Here is a 19,270-nt window from a genome sequence, read left to right on the forward strand (position 1 = left end):
GCTTCCTCAGCCTGAGGCTGCTTACGAAAAGCCCCCAGCTCACATCACACTTGTGGTGAAAGACGGAAGCTTTTCCTCTAAGATCAGGAGCGAGACATGGACACCTGCTCTCACCACTTCTAATCCACACAATACTGGAAGTTCTGTCAGAGCAACTGGGCCAAAAAAGGAAACAAAAGCACACAAACTGGAAAAACTATGTAATTAGCAAATCCTAGGGAATCCACGAAAACTATCAAAGCAAATAAACGGGTTCAGCAAAGTTGCAGGATACAAAATCAACACAAAAAAGCAGTGCTGTTTCTGTATATGAGCAATGACTAATGCAGAAGTGAAATTAAGAGAACAACTGCAGGACTTCCCTGGTGGCTCAGTGGTAAAGAACTGTTTCCCGACGCGGGAAGATCCCACAGGCCTCGGAGCAACTACGCCCGTCGACCACAACTATTAAGCCTGTGCTGGAGAGCCAGGGAGTCTAAACCACTGAGCCTACATGCCGTAACCACTGAAGGCCGTGTGCCTGGAGCCTGTGCGCCCAAGGAGAAGCCTCCACAAGGGGAAGCCCGCGCACAACTCGAGTGGCCCCCACTCTCCACATCTGGGGAAAAGCCCGAGCAGCAAGAAGACCCAGCCGGACAAAAACAATCAGTCAATCAAGTTATACGCAAAATACTTCCATGACAACAAAAAGGATAAAGTATTTGGAAATAAATTTAATCAAAGGGGTCAAGACTTACACAGTGGGGGAAAAAAAAATATGAAACACTGCTGAGAGAAATTAAACATTTAAATAAAGGGAGAAATGCTGTGTATTTGTTGGGTAGAGGACTTCATCTTGTTAGGAAGGCAATATTCCCCCAAACAGTTGGAAGATTCAATGCAATCACTTTCAAACTCCCAATGGCCTTTTTTGCTAGAATGGAAAATCCAATCTTTAAATTCATATAGAACTACAAGGGGCCCTGACTAGCAAGAACAATCCTGAAAAAGAACCAAATCGGGGGGCCCATGCTTCCTGATTTTAAACTTACTACAAAGCAACAGTAATCAAGATGATGTGGTGCTGGCCAAAGGCAGACATGGAGATCAACGGATTAGAAGTGAGAGTCCAGAAATAAACCCAATAATACTGGTCATCTGATTTCTGACAAGCGTGCCAAGACTATACAATGGGAAGAGAACAATTCCCTCAACAAATCAGACTGGACCCCTATCTCACACCATATACAAACATTAAGTCAAACTGGATCACCGACCCAAACACTAGAGCTAAAACTAAACAAGTACTAGAAAAAAACTTCGAGGCAAACCTTCATGACCTCAGAATTAGCAACAGATTTTAGATTTGACAGTGAAAGCATGGTCAATGAAAGGAAAAATCAGGTAACTGGACTTGACCAAAGGACACTAACAAGAAAGTGCAGACAACCTAGAGAATAGAGGGAAATACCTGATAAGGGACTAACGACAAGAGTATATAAAGAACTCTTAAAACCCAACAACCAGGAGACAAACGGAAGACTGTGCAAAGTACTTGAATAGACAGTTCTCCAAAGGTAAACAGATGGCCAGTAAGCACATGAAATGCTCAGTATCATGAGTCAGCAGGGAAATGCAAATCACAACCATAACGAGATACCATTTCACGCCAACTCAAAGACTATCTTTTTTTTTAAAAAAAAAGGAAATCTTGAGCATTGGTGATGATGTGGAAAACTGAAACCCAAGTATACTGCTAGTGAGAACGGAAAACGGTCCAGCCACTGTGGAAAACAGTCTGGCAGTTTCTCAAAAGTTAAACATACACTTACCATAAGACTCAGCAATTTCACTCCTAGGTACAGACAAAGAACCGAAAACATGTGTTCAAGCAAAACCTTGTACATGTGTGTTCACAGTAGCACTATCCACAGTGACCAAAGGGCAACAACCCAAGTGTCCATCAATGGATGAACAGATGAACAGACTGTGATCCATCCACACAAGGGAATTACTATCCGGCCATACAAGTGATGAAGTTCTGACACATCACAGATGAAGCTTAAAAACATGAGGCTGAGTGAAAGAAGCCATGTGCCAATCAAAGGCCACATGTCATATGATTCCATCTATCAACACAAGAAATGTCCACAACAGGCGAATCCACAGAGACAGAAAGCAGACTGGAGGCTGCCAGGGTCTCAGGAGGAGAGGAAAGGGAGTGACTGCTAGCGGGGATGTTTCCTTTTGGGGTGCTGGGGATGTTCTGCAACTAGACAGAAGTGATGGTTGCACAACACTATGAATACCCTAAACACTACTGAACTGTACATTTGAAAATGGTCAATGTTATGTTACGTGAATTTTCCTTCAACTTTTTTCTGAAAGCTGTTAAGTTCGCAAGAAAAGAAAAAGAGGAGGAGGAAATGGAAAAGGCAGCTTGGCAGGCCTCAGGCCACAGCAGAGAGAGAAAGGCTGACAGTGCAGTCTGCGCTCCCAAGCTCCCCACCCCAGGCCCCTCTGCCGCTCCCAGTTCTATGCCCCCGCCCCAGTCACGGCTGAGCCTCAGCCCACGTCCACTCGGTCCCTCCGCACAGGCAGGCAGTGAGCCTGAGCCCTCCTGCACCATAGGCTCCGGTTACAGGCAGGTCTCCATTAGAAGACGCTCTGCCCTCCAAACCAGCCCTCACACCCACCGCTCTCGATCCAGAGAAGCCCTGTGGAGGACCTGCTCCAGGTCAGTGAGGGCGTGGAGCCTGCACGCGGGGCCGGATGGCTGCACTGGGCGTGGCTTTGGGGGAGTGGATAAGCCCGGCCTGGCCTGAAGGCTGCACTGAGGCGTGGGGCTCTGGCCGAGAACGTGGCCCCGGACGGGGGTGGGTGCTCCGTACTCACGAGGGAGCGCTTGGCTTCAGGCAGGAACTGTCCAAACTCGGAGAGCAGGTCCTCCTGGCCGCGGAAGAGGTTGGCCACCTCGGTGAACACCTCCTCTTCAGACATGCCTCGAAAGGGACGGCCCTTCGTGCTCAGCTGCTCCTTCTGTGGATTTTCAGGAAAAGGAAAACGAGTCGTTAGGCAAGGAAGCAGGAGACACCCTAGGCCAGGACATTCCAGCATCCCACTGTGGATGAGAGATGGACGGTTCACGAAAGACAGGCTCAGCAGGCAGAGCCCCTGACTGCTGCCACCAGGGGAGAGGGCCCAGCCTGCTGCCTAGCTGACACCTGGGCTACCCCCCCAACCACTCCCCTTCCACCGGCTCTGGAGAACGGCCCCGTGTGCTTGCATCTTGACCCTGCTGCGCAACTTGGCCTGAGCCCCAGCCATGGAAGCAGTCAGATCTGGGAGCGTGGAGGCAATGCGGGTGAGGCACGGTCACGGAAGGACCTTGCCCCAGCCCTTGAGCAGCACTGTTGCGCAGAGGCTGCGGAAGGGCAAGGTCAATGGCGAATCCACATGGCTCCCAAGGGCAAGGGGACTCGTCCTGCTGGGCAGGGAAAATGAGGAGCTAGCGCTGGGTCTGGAAGGGGCAGAGGGTGAAGAAGGACAGGAAGGAACCTGCAGGTTATGGGACTTGCTCTCCCAGGGTCACCAAGACCCCAGGAGGGAGATGGCTTGACCTGGAGCTTAAGACAACAAGATGAAGACCAGAAGGGTCACAGGTTGGGAGGGCAGGAAGAGGTGTGGAGAATGCAAGTCGGCCGTCAGAAGTCAGTCCTTGGACTCCCCTGTTGGCACTGTGGTTAAGAATCCGCCTGCCAATGCAGGAGAGACTGGTTTGACCCCTGACTGGGCAAGATCCTACATGAGGTCTGTGCACCACAACCGCTGAAGCTCGCGTGCCTGGAGACCGCTCCGCGACAAGAGGAGCCACCACGATGAGAAGCCAGCGCACCACTTTTAGAGAGTAGCCTTGCTCGACACAACTAGAGAAAGCCAGTGCACAGCGTCGGGAGGTTCAAGAGGGAGGGGACATATATATACACCCATGGCTGATTCGGGCTGATACTCGGCAGAAAACAACAAAATTCTATAAAGCAATTATCCTTCAATTAAAATAAAAACTAAAAAACAAAAAACCCAGTAGCCAAAAAAAAAAAAAGAAGAGTGAATTAAAAGAAAAGTTAGTCCCTATCAACTTTACACACGGAATATGAATCAGCAAGCAGCACGACAAGGCTTCAACATCCTCCCCCCAGAGCCGCAGAGGGGGGAGACAAGGAATGGGAGCCCTCGGCTCGCCCTCCCCTCCAGGCCCGCTTCGCCCCGCGAGGAAAGGTGCTTTCCCAATCCTGGCACACGGAGCACCTGTTAGGAGGGAGAAAAAACTGCCTCCACCCTACCCTGCCCCAAGTTACCGGGACACTTGAAGGCCAAAGGAAAAACAGGCAAAGGACACTCAGCTCAGAGAACAAATACAAATCATTCCTATGCAGATAAAACAGTGATCAGACTAAGTGATGTTTGAATAAATACAATTTAAAACAGCATCACAAAATAAATAAAACAGCATCACAGCAGGTGGCTCCATGGTAAAGAACCCGCCTGCCAATGCAGGAGACCCAAGAGGCTAGGGTTCAATACCTGGGTCAGGAAGATTCCCTGGAGGAGGAAATGGCAACCCACCTTCAGGATTCTTGCCTGGAGAATTCTATGGACAGAGGAGCCTGGTGGGCTACAGTCCATGGGATCACCAAGAGTCGGACATGACTGAGCACCCACAACACAGTCACAGCAGTTTTGCTCATCAGATTGGCTAAGTGACTGGTGATGTCTGTGCAGGGTGTGGGGACCTGGGCGCTCTCATTACAAGGTGGAAAGAAAGCCTGGTGCCCCTGGCAGAGGGAAGCCTGGCACCATCTACGATCATGTGACGGGCGCACACTCTCTAACGGAGGGATGTACCTTCTGCAAATTTTCCCACAGAAAGAGTCAGCTATGCTCTAAGGCCTGTTTTAAACAGACATCTGTTTGGGACAAATACTAAAGAGTGATTTGAGCATGGTATGGATTCTTCATTTGCTACTAAGACAGAATTTTGTCCAGGAGTAACAAGGGGTGAATGTGGAGAAGCATGCCTGGCTGAGCAAGCCATGTGGGAAACCCATGACACCCGACACGCACACACCCTCCCTCAGCTGTTAGGAGCCACCCTTCCAATCTGGGGCGACATCAACCCATCGCATTTTAGGAAACTTTCTCCTGGTACCTCACAGTGACCTGCAGGCTGCAACCTTTCCACACCCACGTCCACAGCTGAGCCTCAGGCCTTCTCCAAGGTCGAGTGTTGCAATATTCACATCACGCTTAGCCATCTACCGAGTGTACGATGGTGCTACTGGTTTCTGGTAGGTGCCTATATATATGTGTGTGTATATATATATATATTTTGCTCCGCTGGGTCTTCGTTGCTGTGCATAGGCCTCCTCTAGCTTCTGCGAGCAGGGGCTCCTCTCCAGTTGCAGCGCTCTGGCTTTTCATGGCAGTGGCTTCTCTTCTTGGGGACCATGCAGGCTTCTAAAGCATGTGGGCTCGGTAGGTGTGGCACCCAGGCTTAACTGCCCTGAGGCATGTGAGATCTTCCCGGACCAGGGGTCGAACCTGTGTCCCCTGCATTGGCAGGCACTCTCAACCCCTGGACCACCAGGAAAGGCCCAGTACCTTTTTTTTGTTAGTGTGTGGCTGACACAGTTTTGGAGGGTCGTGCCCTGACCCTGTTTCCCATAAGCCCTGTGGCTGGGGCGTACATGCAGACTGTGGTCACTCTGGGGACGTCAGGGCAGAGCTGGCTGTGCCTGTCCAGGTACACGACACATGTATGAAGCTGTGTAAGGGAACCTACTCCCCTCCACTGACCTGAAGCAAGCACTGTGCTTCAATCAGTGACCTCAGTGAACCACGTTTAATTGGATCAGCACCACCACTTTATAGCTAGTTTACGGATTAGAACCCCAAGGTTCAGGGTGGTGAGCAAAAGGACTCTGAAGGGCAGGGGTCACAGCTAAGGTCTGAACCGAGGCTTGACAGATGATAAAAAAACAAGTAACGTGGCTAAATTTACTCTAGAGCCACTCTGGCCTCACAATGTCTTAAAAAAAATTCAAATCCAGACTTCCCTAGTGGTCCAGTGGTTAAGACTCTGTCTGCATGCCAATGCAGGGAACACAGGTTCGATCCTTGGTCCAGGAAGATCCCACATGCCGTGGGGCAACTATGCCCGCAGCCCGCAGCTACTGAAGCCCAAGCACCCTAAAGCCCGTGCTCTGCAATGAGAAGCCGCTGCAAGCAGAAGCCCGTGCACCACAAGGAAGAGTACCCCCGCTCACCGCAACTCAAGAAAGTCCGAAGAGCAACGAAGAACAGGGCGGCCAAAATTAAATAAATTAAAAAAAAAAATCTGAGCCAATGTTCTAAAATCAGAATAACTCACACAGAAATTCACACTGCCAGCTCCTCTTGAAGAAATGGATGGCCCCTGCTGCCAGGGTGCCTGTTGGAAAAGCAGGTGCCTGGCAGAACCTGGAGTGGAGGCCCAGGCGACTGCATTTCCAACTGACTCCTGTGGCTGCGGCTGGAGGCTGAGCTGTACCTTTCCCCTCACGCTTTCTCCAGATCAACCTGCAGCCCTTCGCTATGACCTTGGTTAAGTCAAACTTCTCTGCTCAATTCCCATCAACAGAAGAGATACCTTCCCTCTAATGACCCTTCTTGTCCCTGAGATGTTCGGACCCCGCAGAATCTGTGAAGGACCCATAAACCCCCATGGTTACAAACAGACTGGTGTTCAGAGCTGCCACGTGCAACCATTTCTCTGTGAGAAGCAGGAAGTTCTTAATGCTGTGCAAAGCGCAGCAGCTGCTGGAGGTGAGGCTGACAGGGCCACACGTCACCAGCACTAGTGCCTGCACGTGTTCAGGCCATCGAAATAGCTCCACTGGGCTTACAGGAAGCAAGTACTGTCAATCTCATCATCAACATTTACGCTAAAAGCAATCTCACTTCTTCATTTCTCTTATTAAGGTTGTGCACAAGATTTCACTTTTAAAAGTGGGTCCTCAGGACTTCCCTGGTGGTCCAATTGCTAAGACTCTGTGCTCCCAAGGCAGGGGCCCGGGGTTCAATCCCTGGTCAGGGAACTAGATCCCACAAACCATAACTAAAAAGTCTATATCACAACTACATGCTACAACAAACATCTAAGACAGGGTGTGGCCAAATAAATGAATGAAAATAAACATTTTTTTAAAAAATGGGCTCTGTTGCTTAGAAAAACAAAAAGCAGCAGAGAGTCCACGTCTGGGCAAAGATGATGTCTGAACTCCTTGCATGACACTGATGCCCCTTGCCACTGGCCTGCCTGTCAGTCAGTTCAATTCAGTTCAGTCGCTCAGTCAAATCCGACTCTTTGTGACCCCATGAATCGCAACACGCCAGGCCTCCCTGCCCATCACCAACTCCCGGAGTTTACTCAAACTCATGTCCATCGAGTCAGTGATGCCATCCAGCCATCTCATCCTCTGTCGTCCCCTTCTCCTCCTGCCCCCAATCCCTCCCAGCATCAGGGTCTTTTCCAATGAGTCAACTCTTCACGTGAGGTGGCCAAAGTACTGGAGTTTCAGCTTCAGCATCAGTCCTTCCAATGCATTTTCAGGACTGATCTCCTTTAGGATGGACTGGTTGGATCTCCTTGCAGTCCAAGGGACTCTCAAGAGTCTTTTCCAACACCACAGTTCAAAAGCATCAATTCTTTGGCACTCAGCCTTCACTGTCCAACTCTCACATCCATACATGACCACTGGAAAAACCATAGCTTTGACTAGACGGACATTTGTTGGCAAAGTAATGTTTCTGCTTTTTAATATGCTATCTAGTTGGTCATAACTTTCCTTCCAAGGAGTAAGCGTCTTTTAATTTCATGGCTGCAATCACCATCTGCAGTGATTTTGGAGCCCCCAAAACTAAAGTCTGACACTGTTTCCACTGTCTCCCCGTCTATCTCCCACGGCCTGCCTGTACTTCCTGCCAATTTCCCTGAAGCCAGCTGCCCGCTCTGCCCTGGGACTTTGCACAGTCTGCCCGGCTCCGAGAGACTCCGTCTTTCACCTGATGGTTCTGACTGATTTGTTAAGATTCAACCTGAGGGACTTCCCTGGTGGTCCAGTGGTTAAGAATCCCCTTCGTGATGCAGGGGATGCAGGTCTGATCCCTCATCTGGGAACTAACATCCCACCTGCTGCAGAGTTAACCAAGCCTGCATGCCACAACTGGAGTCTGTGTGCCACAGTGATAGATCTACACGGTGCCGTGAAGACCGAGTACCACGACTAAGTCCCAATGCGGCCAAAGTAAGTAACTAAATATTAAAAGAAATTCAGCCTGACCCCTCATGGGGTCAGCAGCCTTCAACACTGATACACCTCTCCTGTGCACAGCCCTAAACTGAACTCCGAGGCAACAGCAACCATTCATCTCCGTTGATCCAGTACCTGGCACGAGGCCCAGTTGTAGTCAGCATAAATGAACGGTAGTTCTATTGTCTAAATGATAACTAAGCCATTCTACAAAAGGAAAACTGTCTTCTTGGGGGGTTCTTTAATCCTCTAATGTGTGTTTCCCAAAGAGGGTGCAGAGGTGCCTCAGGGAGCAAACTGAAAGCAAACCCACACAGAACACCGACAGGCACACTCCTGTTCACAGAAGCGTGACTCACAGCGGCCGTCCGGTGGAAGCAACCCAAGTATCTGCTGATGGACGAAGGGAGAAAGAAAATGAGGCCAAGCCATACAATGCAGTAATATTCCACCTCAAAAAGAAGGCCATTCTGAAACACGGTACAACGCGGACGGACCTTAAGGGCATCATGCTAAATGAAACAAGCCAGTCAAAAGCACAAATATGATGCCACTCACAGGAGGCCCCCAGCAGAGCCAGATCCAGAGACAGAAAGTAGAAGGGCGGGTGCCAGGGGCTGGGTGAGGGAGGAAGGGGGAGTCGCAAGAGTTTAATGGGGACACAATTTCAATTCAGGAAGATTAAAAAGTTCTGAAAATGCATGATGGTGATGGTTGCACAACAGTGTGACTGTACAGTACATAATACCACTTAAGTGTACACTTAAAAATGTTTAAGTTTTACATATATATTCTACCACAGTAGAAAATAAAATTAACACAGAAAAAAAAAAAAGAGCTAATCAGAATTTTACAGGAATTCACGAAGAGAACCGGAATGCTTCTGCTGCACCTGACACTGGACAGCGCCACACACCCACAGCGAAGCGCGACCTAAGCCTTACCTGGTAGGTGTGCAGTATCTCCAGGAAGGACCTGTAGATTTCCGGGTGGTCCAGAAAGCGGGTCTTAATTTTGTTCACGTAGCTGATGGCATTGTTGAACTCCACGGAATCGGACTCCAAGGGCACCTGGGGTTTGTCCTCCTTGTACAGCACCTGTTGCTTCACGTTCTCTGCACAGTCGCTGTGGTTGTGCGAATTCTCCTGACAACAGTACAGTGAGTTACTGGCGGGCGCGACACGGGCAGCAGACGTGAGAAACACCAGACTGAGCCACTGCAAGGGCAGGCGAAACTTAGCACAGGGCTGAGTTTTTCCCTTCAATACAGAACAAGTTTACTTCTGGGGGCCTGGAGAGAGGGAAGCGGAGACGGGGCACGCAGACACGGAGACACTGAGTCCCCCTCAGCCTTCGGAGCGCCTGTGCGTTCCTGGGTCTCACCAACTCACCTCTGCCCGATCCTTCTAACAAGACTCAGGGACCATGAAACCAGGATGCGCACTCCACACTTTGAAAAATTAGCATTCTCCAGAAAACTACAAAGAGTAGATTGTTCAATCCTTTTAAGAGCAGAATTAGGGGCCATTTATAACAAAGTCTTCCCACCCTCTGGCCAGTCCATTTCAGCAAGACTGTTTTCAGGTGCGAAAGCTACTTGCTGTCAGCAGGCAGGAGACTGGGACCCTGCAGGTGAGGGAGGCCCACTATCCAGGTTGCCCAGGGTCGTGGGGCTTCTGGTGCTAAGCCCGGGGCAAGTTACATGAGAGAAGAGTGATGGGCCCTGAGCAGGCATCAAATATGCTCTCCATTTACATGTTTTTCTATTAACATAAATACAAATAAAAAACAGACACACGTCTCTCTTTCCCAGAAGTTGGAATCCTAATTCACAGTGGGACAGCGGGACAGGACCACCCCACAAAGGAGGTGATGTTTTTGTTTTTAGACTGGAATTTCATGTGTGGTCCTGAGGATGGCAAGACTGAAGGCAAAAGGAGAAGAGGGTGGCACAGGATGAGATGGTTGGATGGCATCACCAACTCAATGGACAGGAACCTGAGCAAACTCCAGGAGACAGGGGAGGATACAAAAGTCTGGCGTGCTGCAGTCCATGGGGTCCAAGAGTCGTACACGACTTAGTGACTGAACAATCACCTGAGAATGGCCTCGCTCTGCCACTGACCACAGCTGGGCTGTCGGGACTGACCCTCGGCTTCCTGCGGGTCCCCGCCTGGGTCTCAGGCAGGTCAGGATCCCTCTGGTTTGGCTTGAGGTCTTTGCATACACAACCCCTTTTAGGGAATCTTCTAGACCTCATCTCCTAGCACTTTGAGCCCCTTTCTCGCTTGCTTTTTCTCCACGGCACATACCACTTTCCTACAGGTGACACATTTTACTTATTTTACTGTCTGTCCAGCCCTGAGCTGCAGGGAGACTCCAGGGGAGCAGGGATTCTATTTTGGACATGGCTGTATCTCCAGTGCCTGGAGCAGTGCTTAGAAGAGAGTGGGCTTCATCCACGGCTGGGGATGATCGGGTGAACTCCCCTGGCACCTGCAGCTGACCCTGGACCCCAGGGGCCTCCAGGCACACTGCTGCCGCCTCCACCAGGCACCCCACCAGTACCTGAGTGGGTCTACCAGTGCACCAGGGTTGCCACGACAAACACCAGAGGCTGGGCAGCTCCAGCAACAGGCACTTATTCCCCACAGTTCTGGAGGCTGGAGGGCCAAGCTCAAGGGGACAGCAGGGTTGGAATCTCCCAAGGCCTCTTGCCTGGACACCTGCCCCTCCTTCCTACTGCGTCCTCACAGGGCTGTCCCTCTGTGCGCACATATCCCTGAGGTCACTCCAAATGCCCACACTTCTTCCTTATAAGGAGAGTAGTCAGCCTGCACCAAGGCTCATCCTGATGGCCCCATTTTACCTAAATCATCTCTGTAAAGATCCTATCTCCATATACGGTCATATGCTGAGATACAGAGGGTCAGAACTTTGAGATACGGATCTGGGGCTCAAGTGGGGGTGAATTTGGGGTTCGGGTGGGTGCAGAGGCAACTCCAGGAAGTCTGAGCCAAGGAAAGCAGACACAGGAGACCGAGCAGTCACTGTTTCTCCCAGCGCTGAAACTGGTTCTCAATCACTTTGGGGTGCTCCTCCTGATCACCTCTCACTTAAACTCACAGAGATCTGTGGCGCACAGGCTTGTCGGGGGCGGGGGGAGGGAGCAGCCTTGAAGCCCAGGATGGTTTCAGAGGAGGCTGTGTGTTCACTGAGGGCTCCTTTCCCACTAGTATAAGGGGTCATTTTTAAGCACCACGTGCCTCCTCCAGTTCTCTGAAGTGAGTTACCGTGACAAGATGGAGAACCACCCCTGCAGACCAGGGCTCCACAAAAAAGGTCAGGTGGTAATGGTCCAACCACTGTGGCAAACAGCCCAGTGATTCTTCAGTAAGTTAAACATGGTCACCAGGTGACTGAGCAATTCCACTCCTAGGTATCTACCCAAAGAACCAAAAACAAGTGTTCAAACAAATCCTTATATGTGTTTGTTCACAGCAGCGCTGTTCACAACTGCCAAAAGGTGGAAACAACCCTAGTGTCCCGAATGAAGGAACAAAACGTGCTCCATTTATGCAGTGGAATATCATTCAGCCTTAAAAAGGAAGAAAGTGCTGGTACAACACGTTGCTGTTGTTGTAAGTTGCTAAAGCTGTGTCCAAGTCTCTATGACCCCATGGACTGTAGCCTGCCAGGCTCCTCTGTCCACGGAATTCTCCGGGCAAGAATACTGGAGTGGGCTGCCATTCCCTTCACCAGGGTATCTTCCCGACTCAGGGATCAATCCCAGGTCTCCTGCATTTCCGGCGAATTCTTTACCACTGAGCCACCAGGGAAACCCCAATACAACATGGATGACCTTCAGAAACACAATGCTGAGAGAAGGAAGCCCAGACATAAAAAGACATACAGTGCACGATTGCATTTATATGAAGTATTCAGAATAGGAAAACCTATAGAGACAGAAAGCAAATCAGTGGCTGCCAGGAGCTGGGCGGGGTGGGGGATGGGGCCGAGCAGGTACATGTTTCCTTCTGGGGTAATAAAAATGTTCTGGAATTAGTGGTGCCTGCACAGTGTTGTAAATACACTGAAAAGCCACTACACTGGACACACTGAAATGGTTATAAGGATGAATTTTACATTACTTAAATGTCACTACAATTTAAAAACATTTTTTTTACTGTAATCTGAAAAATGTAGAAGCTATCAGCCATACAAACATAAGCTGGCTCTTTCCGTGGGCCACAGTTTGCCAACCCCTGGTCTAAACTTTCTGGAACAATCCAGGCTTTTGTGTTCTCTGCCCGCAGTGGGTGGCCTTGACCAGGCACAGCAGAAACGCCTCCCGGACACTAAGGAACCACCGTACGCGGCAGACTGGCCCATCTGAGTGTGCACACACAGCCCCACCTGGCACTGCAGAGACTCCTCAAGGGGACACCCCAAGAGGGGACAGTGGCACCCTCTGCCCCACCCCGCTGCTCGTCTCAGCAGGTGTTGCATCCGCCCAGAGACGCAGGCATCCTGCCGTCACCCGATGGCTCGCTTTCACGGACGCCTCGCCCCGGCCCACAATACCCTCCCCTCCACTGGCTCACACAGGCCCCTCTAGCCTCACAGATCTTCTCCTGCCCCCCAGTCCACGTCTGGCATGGCAGTTGGAGGGGCCTTTCCAGAACTCTCCCCCGGCTTCTCACGCTCCTGGCTCTCTCCCCTACAGCCTCTGCTTCAGGTCCTGACCCCACTGGCTTCCTGCTTTCTCAGCACACCTACTCGTTCCCACCTCAGGCCTTCACGCCCTGACCACAGAGCCGCCCCCAGAAGACACAGGCATGGCCCCTGCTCCCCCACCTCTGCCCACGGCACCTCCCCAGGCCTGGCTTCTGCTGTCTTTCACTCGTGGTGCTGAACTCCCATCCACACGTGTCTCGCCTGAGTCCCCACCTTAACCAGGCAAGGGCCAGAGAGCCAGGAATCTGAACAAACCCCAGTGCCTGGCACGGAGGAGGTGGCCTACCTCTACTCCATGGGTGACGAAGACATAAACCCGAGAGGTGGCCTCCCAGGGACGGAATGAACTTTGAAAGACCCTTCACGGAGGGAAGGCAGCCGGCGTCCCTTTGAATGTAAAGGGGACACTAAACTACAAACTGCACCTCAAGGTTTATCTCTAAGTTCATCTAAGCAGACGTGATCTTGGACAAGTACAAAGGAGCCGCCCCCGAGAGGCAGGGTCTATCCTGAACAGAACTGGCGGCCAAGATTTACCACTCTTCTAACGCCTGGGGTCTCGCCCCTCAGGTGTCCCAGAACGGGGACAGTCATGAACAAGACAAGCCTGATCTGGAGGACCCCATCTGCCAGGGAAGGCAAACCAACAGGAAATACCACATTTTTTTTATTTCTTAGCTTTGCTATGCTATTTTGAAATATGTAAAACGGGATACTGTGAAAATGACTTGGGGATGGGAATTGGGGGGGGTGCTCTCTGACGAGGTGATGTTATAACTAAAGTCAACCAGAACCAAAAAGGTGTGGATTCCAAAGGCTGCAGCCAGGGAATGGTCTTCCTGCTGTGGTCCCTGGCCCCTGGGCACGCTGCCCACATCATGGCACATGTCTGTTTATCTTTCCCTTAGGCCAGTGTCTCAACCGGGGAGATTCTGTTCCAAACCCAGGGGACACCCGGCAATGTCAAGAGACATTTAAGGTTGTCCTACTTGGCTGGCGGTGGCAGGGGCGGGGGGGGGCGGGTGCCTACCGGCATCAGTGGGGTGAAGTCCAGTGATGCTGTTCACCACCCCGCAGAGCATGGGACAGGCCCCACGGAGAACAATCTGGCCCCAGTGGCAAGGCTGAGAAACCTTGACAAAAGGCTCCCCACAGGTTAACACTTACTTCTCTTCCTCACCACTTAAGAACTATTGTCTCCTTGTCTATAGTCGACAGAATTCATGACGGGATGAAGAATGGAAAATATTCACATACGCACATGCACACGCATACACATACACACACACACAGAAGGTACTTCAAAATAGCGAAGCCAGAAAAACCAGTTAAAAAAAAAATCACCAGGGCACTAGTGAGCCGGGAGCCCTGGAAAGTTCTCAGGCTACCACTGACTTGAAAAGGGCTCTAGAAAGCTCAGAAGACATCTGGTTTGGGCCTGGCGGGAAGCAGGGCTGGAAACACAGCACGTCCACAAACGTGATGTGAAACCAAGACGGCAGTGTGATGTGAAACCAAGACGGCAGTGGACGACCGGAGGGAATGAAGGGCATGGACCTCTCGGGCTGAAGGAGCAGCCCCACACACGGGGGCTCCTAGGCTGCAGCAAGACCAAAAAGCCCTGGTAGGCAGCTAATAAGGGAACGTTCTCATCAAACTCCTCCTCAGAATTAATAGACTTGCAGTCACGAAATCTACCCCGGGGGCAGACAAGACCGGTCTGTTCTCCTTATCTCTCCAACAGGTCTCAGAGTTACTTGGGGAGCAGCAGGAGCCCTGCAGCTATTTAACAGAAGGAGAGGCTCGTGTGAAGATCCGGCCTTGGGAGCAGTTACTCCCACAGGGCTAGAGAAAGGCAAATTCCGCACGTCACCGGTTCTTTCCTCAACACCCAGTGTTTACACAGTGCCTCGGATTCAGCAAAGTGCCCCTGCACACATAGCTGCAAAGAGCTCGCTTTTCTCCCCTAGCCGGGACTGTTCTGAAGGTTAATCCCCGCTAAGGCTTTTATCATCTGGAGGCACAAGCGCTACCTCTGGATCCCGGGGCTTCATTTGCAAACATGAAATGGAAGCTTTTTTGGCCCCAGGCTTCCAAGTACCTTTTTAAAAGTGAGGCGCACTCCTCAGCTTTAATGAGATGACTTGCTGATGGTGCTGACGTGCTGACAAGCCTGCCTTGCATAGAGAAAAGGCAGAATGTGTGCGCTAGCCCCCATCAGAGAGGGACCTGCCACTGCCAAGTCGCCTCGCACTGCTCTCTTTTCAAATCCTGACTCCCTAATTGATAGGAAACTGCAATCTCCTTCAACAGAGGAGAAACCTACAAAATGCTTCAGAGTAGATTTTTAGCTTCCCTGCAAAAACCCCTGGGGCAGAGATGGAGGAGGAGGTGGTTGAAAGAGCTGGTTCAGTCACACCAGGGCTTCTCAATGCTGTGATTCGGCTCCCAGGAGACATGTGGCTCTGTCTGGAAATCTGTTTTTGGCTGCCTCGACTGGGTGAGGGCCTACGGGTGGAGGCCAGGGATGCCGCTGAACACCCACAATGCCCTGGCCAGCAACACCACCATCAAAGTGTTATGCCCTAAATGGCAACAGGACCGAGGAGAGAAAAAAGACAGTGGCTACCTTACAAAAGTAAAGCTCAAACAGTCTTTTTTTCAGGGGGTCTGGTGAGCTCAAACAAGAAGGGACTGCAGAGACAGAAGAGGCTGCCATCTGTCACTTAAGAAAGAAGGGACCACAAGCCTGAGCTGAGGCCATGGTCCTGCCTGCAGGGGGTGAAGCACACCGATAATAAAGATGGCTGGTCACACACGCATCTCCACCGCTTTACTGTGTGGTGCCGGGGTGATCAGAGGGCTCATGGGCCTAGCTCGAGTACGGCCTGCCTAGCGCTCTGAGGAGGAGCCTCAAACCCAGACCTTGGCGGCTGCGACTGCCATTATCTTTTTAATCAGAGTACAGTTGCTTTACAGTGTTAAGTTTCTGCTGTACAACCAAACAAATCAGATACACACACACACACACACACATCTCCTCCCTCTTAGACCTCCCTCCTACCCCAACCCCATCCCATCCCTCTCGGTCATCACAGAGCACTCAGCTGAGCTCCCCGTGCCATATACCATAGTTCCCAGTAGCTCTCTATTTTACACATGGTAGTGTATTTATGCCAAACCGAATCTCCCAAGTCACCCCACCTTCCCTCCCCCACTGTGTCCACATGTTCGTCTTCTATGTCTGCGTCTCTACTGCTGCCCTGGAACTAGGTTCGTCTGTCCTATTTTTCTAGATCCCACATGTTAATACAAGCGCTAATATATGATTCTGGTTTTTCTTTCTGACTTCCTTCACTCTGCACGACAGACTCTAGGTCCATCCGTGTCTCTGACTGTAACTGGACATAAAACTGTGTTTGGAGAATGCCTCCCTGACACATACAGACACACCCACTCTTGATTTAAATCTGCCAAACGGATCAATTTGGGATGCAGAGGCTGCTGGGGAAGGTGCTTCCATTTATTTTGATTTGTGCTAGAAGCATTTCAAGAAGATCGGCCCTTCACCTGCTTCCCTGCCAATGAAACACAGGAGGCACACTGCCTGGCCTGAGTACCCCAGTGCCAGGGTGGGCGCGCTAAGGCCCGATCACTCACACCACTGCATACCTGGTTCGACAGAGGCGACTGTATGTTTAACTTGCCATTCTTGGGAATGTCTATTCTGTAGCCGAGAGGAAGGAAAGCGTTGAATCCAACAATGAGGTCAGGGTGTTCATGGAAGAGCTGCGACACTCGTCGGATGACACCAGGAGTATCAATGCTGGAACACAGAAGACCAGGACTGGGCAGGAGCGTCTTAGGGTGCAAACTGGGAACCGAGCTAACTTCTGACACTCGTAACTGTCCCAGGACACAGGCTGCTCAACAGACAACGAAGCACCCCAAAACATGTTCTGTCTGACTGCAGACGGTGGTCCACCACCAAGCCAGCCAGGCCTGGACTCCCTGTATCTTCCCAGCAAGAACCCATGACAGACACACAGCACAGCTCCCAAAAAACTGCAAGCACGTGAGCTCTGAAAATGTCAGGAGAGCCAGCCGCACACCCTGAGCTCCAAGAAGTGACAGGAGGCCAAGTCCTCTAAATGGGGAGATAAATTCATTTCATACGAATTAGCGATCTGCTGTGACACAGGAGTTGTTCCCAGTAACTGACGGTAACGCATAAATGTCAAAGGCCCTGCAAGTATGGAAACTGCATAACAGATCAAGGAGAGAGGAGATAGGGCTCTCCCTCAGGGCTGCAGTCAGGGCCAAGGTCTTAGCATCGGGCTTGTGAGACAGGTGAGTCCTGTTGCTATTTTTTCCTCAGTGGGGCAAGCAGCACAGTGTGGACGTGATACTCATGAATCTAAGTCAGAAGGGATGGAGTCCTGGTCCCATCTCTGCTCCTAACGTGAATCTGGGTGAACCCGTGGCCCACTCTAAGTCTCAGCAAGCCCCCTGTCAAACAAGATAGGAGATCGGGAGGTCCCCGATATATCTCTAACCCCCCTGATTCTGTGCCTGTGAAAACAGCTAATGTGTTTTAAATGCCTTCTAAGTGCCAGGTTCCTTACTAAGCATTTTATGTGTGTTATTTCTCAAGTAGGCCTGGGATGAAGGCGAGGCAAGTAAGGCACTCACCTTGGGGATTAAGCTTCGAGGGAGAGAGAGTGCCAAAACATTCCTTAACCAGGATAAGTAACATCTTCATGTAGTGCTTGGGGTAGGGGGGGAATCTAAATTTTCAAAAACTCCCGGCGAACAAAATTTATCTTATAAAAAAACCCAACATTCTGAGTAAAGACAGGATCCCACCCTGTGCTTGCTTGACAGCCTCACTCGCCTCACCCCATCCCTGCCCTCCTTCCAGGAATCCCCACAATAGCTTCACAAGGAAGGTACCCTTCCCTCCCGTTTTTTGGAAGAAGGAACTGGGGCTCCGAGAAGTCACAACCTGCGCAAGGTCACCCTGTTGAGGGGCAGCGGGGTTTGGTGACTCCCACACCGCTCAGGCCCACTGCGGCCCAGGGCGTCCCCCTGGGACGTCCCCCTGGGCAGGGGCCCCGCAGGTACCTCTGGCTCTTGAACTCCTTCATGATTTCCAGGAAGCCATTGTAAGTGGCAGGATCGCTGCCGAAGCGGATCTTCACCTGGTCCAGGTAGGTGAGGGCGTCTTCCACCTGCGGGGAGAGGGAGGGTCCTGGTGGGCCGCGGTCGGCGCAGAAGGGGACGGGGCCGGGGGTCCCTGGCGGGAGGGGGACAGGCCGGGCTCCGAGGGGCGGAGGCAGGGAGTCGCTGGTCCAGGGCCCAGCGGAGCGGAGGCCGAGGCAGGGCCAGGGTCGGGCGGGGCCCTGGTAGGGGGCGCCAACCTCCGGGGACTGGAAGACGGGGGTTCCTCAGGGAGGGCTGGGGCACCACTCACGTGCACCGGCAGTTTCTCGTGGCCCCCGGAGCCCGAGCGACCCCAGCGGGCGCCGCTCAGCCCCCGGCCCGCAGGGCCGACGCCGCCGCCGCCGCCAGCGTGCGCCATGTTGGAACTCGGAGCCGCGGCCCGCCCCGCCCCCCGCCAGAGGGTCGGCCACGCATGCGCTGGCTCCGCCCTGGGGGGCGTGGCCTGGCGGTGGCTGGGACTGCGAAGTTCCTTGAAGAATTGGCTGTAGGACCTTACCCATAAAACTGAAATGCTAACGCTTAAAATACCACCAGCGGGCAAACCAAGGCCTGCCCTCTGCTTTTGTCTGGCCCCACAAGTAAACTGAGAATGCTTTTTACAATTTTAAAAGTTGGGAAAACTCCGATAGTGAAGATTATCCCGTGCCACGTGAAAATTCTATGAAATTCAAGTTTCGGTGTCTGTAAAATTAAGGTTTACTGGAACACTGGAATGCCCACTCGTTTACTGGGCACCTCTGGCTATTTTTGCGCTTCGACGGCGGGGTGAATAGCTTCTACAGATGCTAAGATCTACATAGCCTGATATATTTACTGAAATAGTGTTCTGGACCCCTGCGTTCTAGGGTTGATGTAACAACTGAGGTATGGACACACCGCACCCAAATACATGGCCCTGCAGTGAAGTTTTGCCAAAATGCTTTTTAAAAAATTTTTATTAATTTATTTTGTTGTGCTCAGTTTCAATTGCAGCATGTGGG

The 19,270-nt window shown here is 51.4% G+C and overlaps 1 protein-coding gene across 1 annotated transcript in view; it reads right to left on the reverse strand.

The window, feature by feature from the left end:
- Positions 1–18,676, reverse strand: part of SIN3B (SIN3 transcription regulator family member B) — a 44,553-nt gene extending 25,877 nt beyond the window's left edge. The window contains exons 1-5 of the mRNA XM_020880428.2: positions 18,541–18,676; positions 18,192–18,298; positions 16,740–16,893; positions 9,275–9,475; positions 2,875–3,018 (exon numbers count right to left, since the gene is read on the reverse strand). Coding sequence (XP_020736087.2) covers positions 2,875–3,018; positions 9,275–9,475; positions 16,740–16,893; positions 18,192–18,298; positions 18,541–18,648 — 714 coding nt within the window. The 5' untranslated portion in view covers positions 18,649–18,676. The remainder of the gene's footprint in view (positions 1–2,874; positions 3,019–9,274; positions 9,476–16,739; positions 16,894–18,191; positions 18,299–18,540) is intronic.
- Between the last annotated feature and the right edge of the window lie 594 nt (positions 18,677–19,270).

This window comes from Odocoileus virginianus, chromosome 3, assembly GCF_023699985.2.
Source record: "Odocoileus virginianus isolate 20LAN1187 ecotype Illinois chromosome 3, Ovbor_1.2, whole genome shotgun sequence".
In the NCBI taxonomy this organism is placed as follows: domain Eukaryota; kingdom Metazoa; phylum Chordata; class Mammalia; order Artiodactyla; family Cervidae; genus Odocoileus; species Odocoileus virginianus.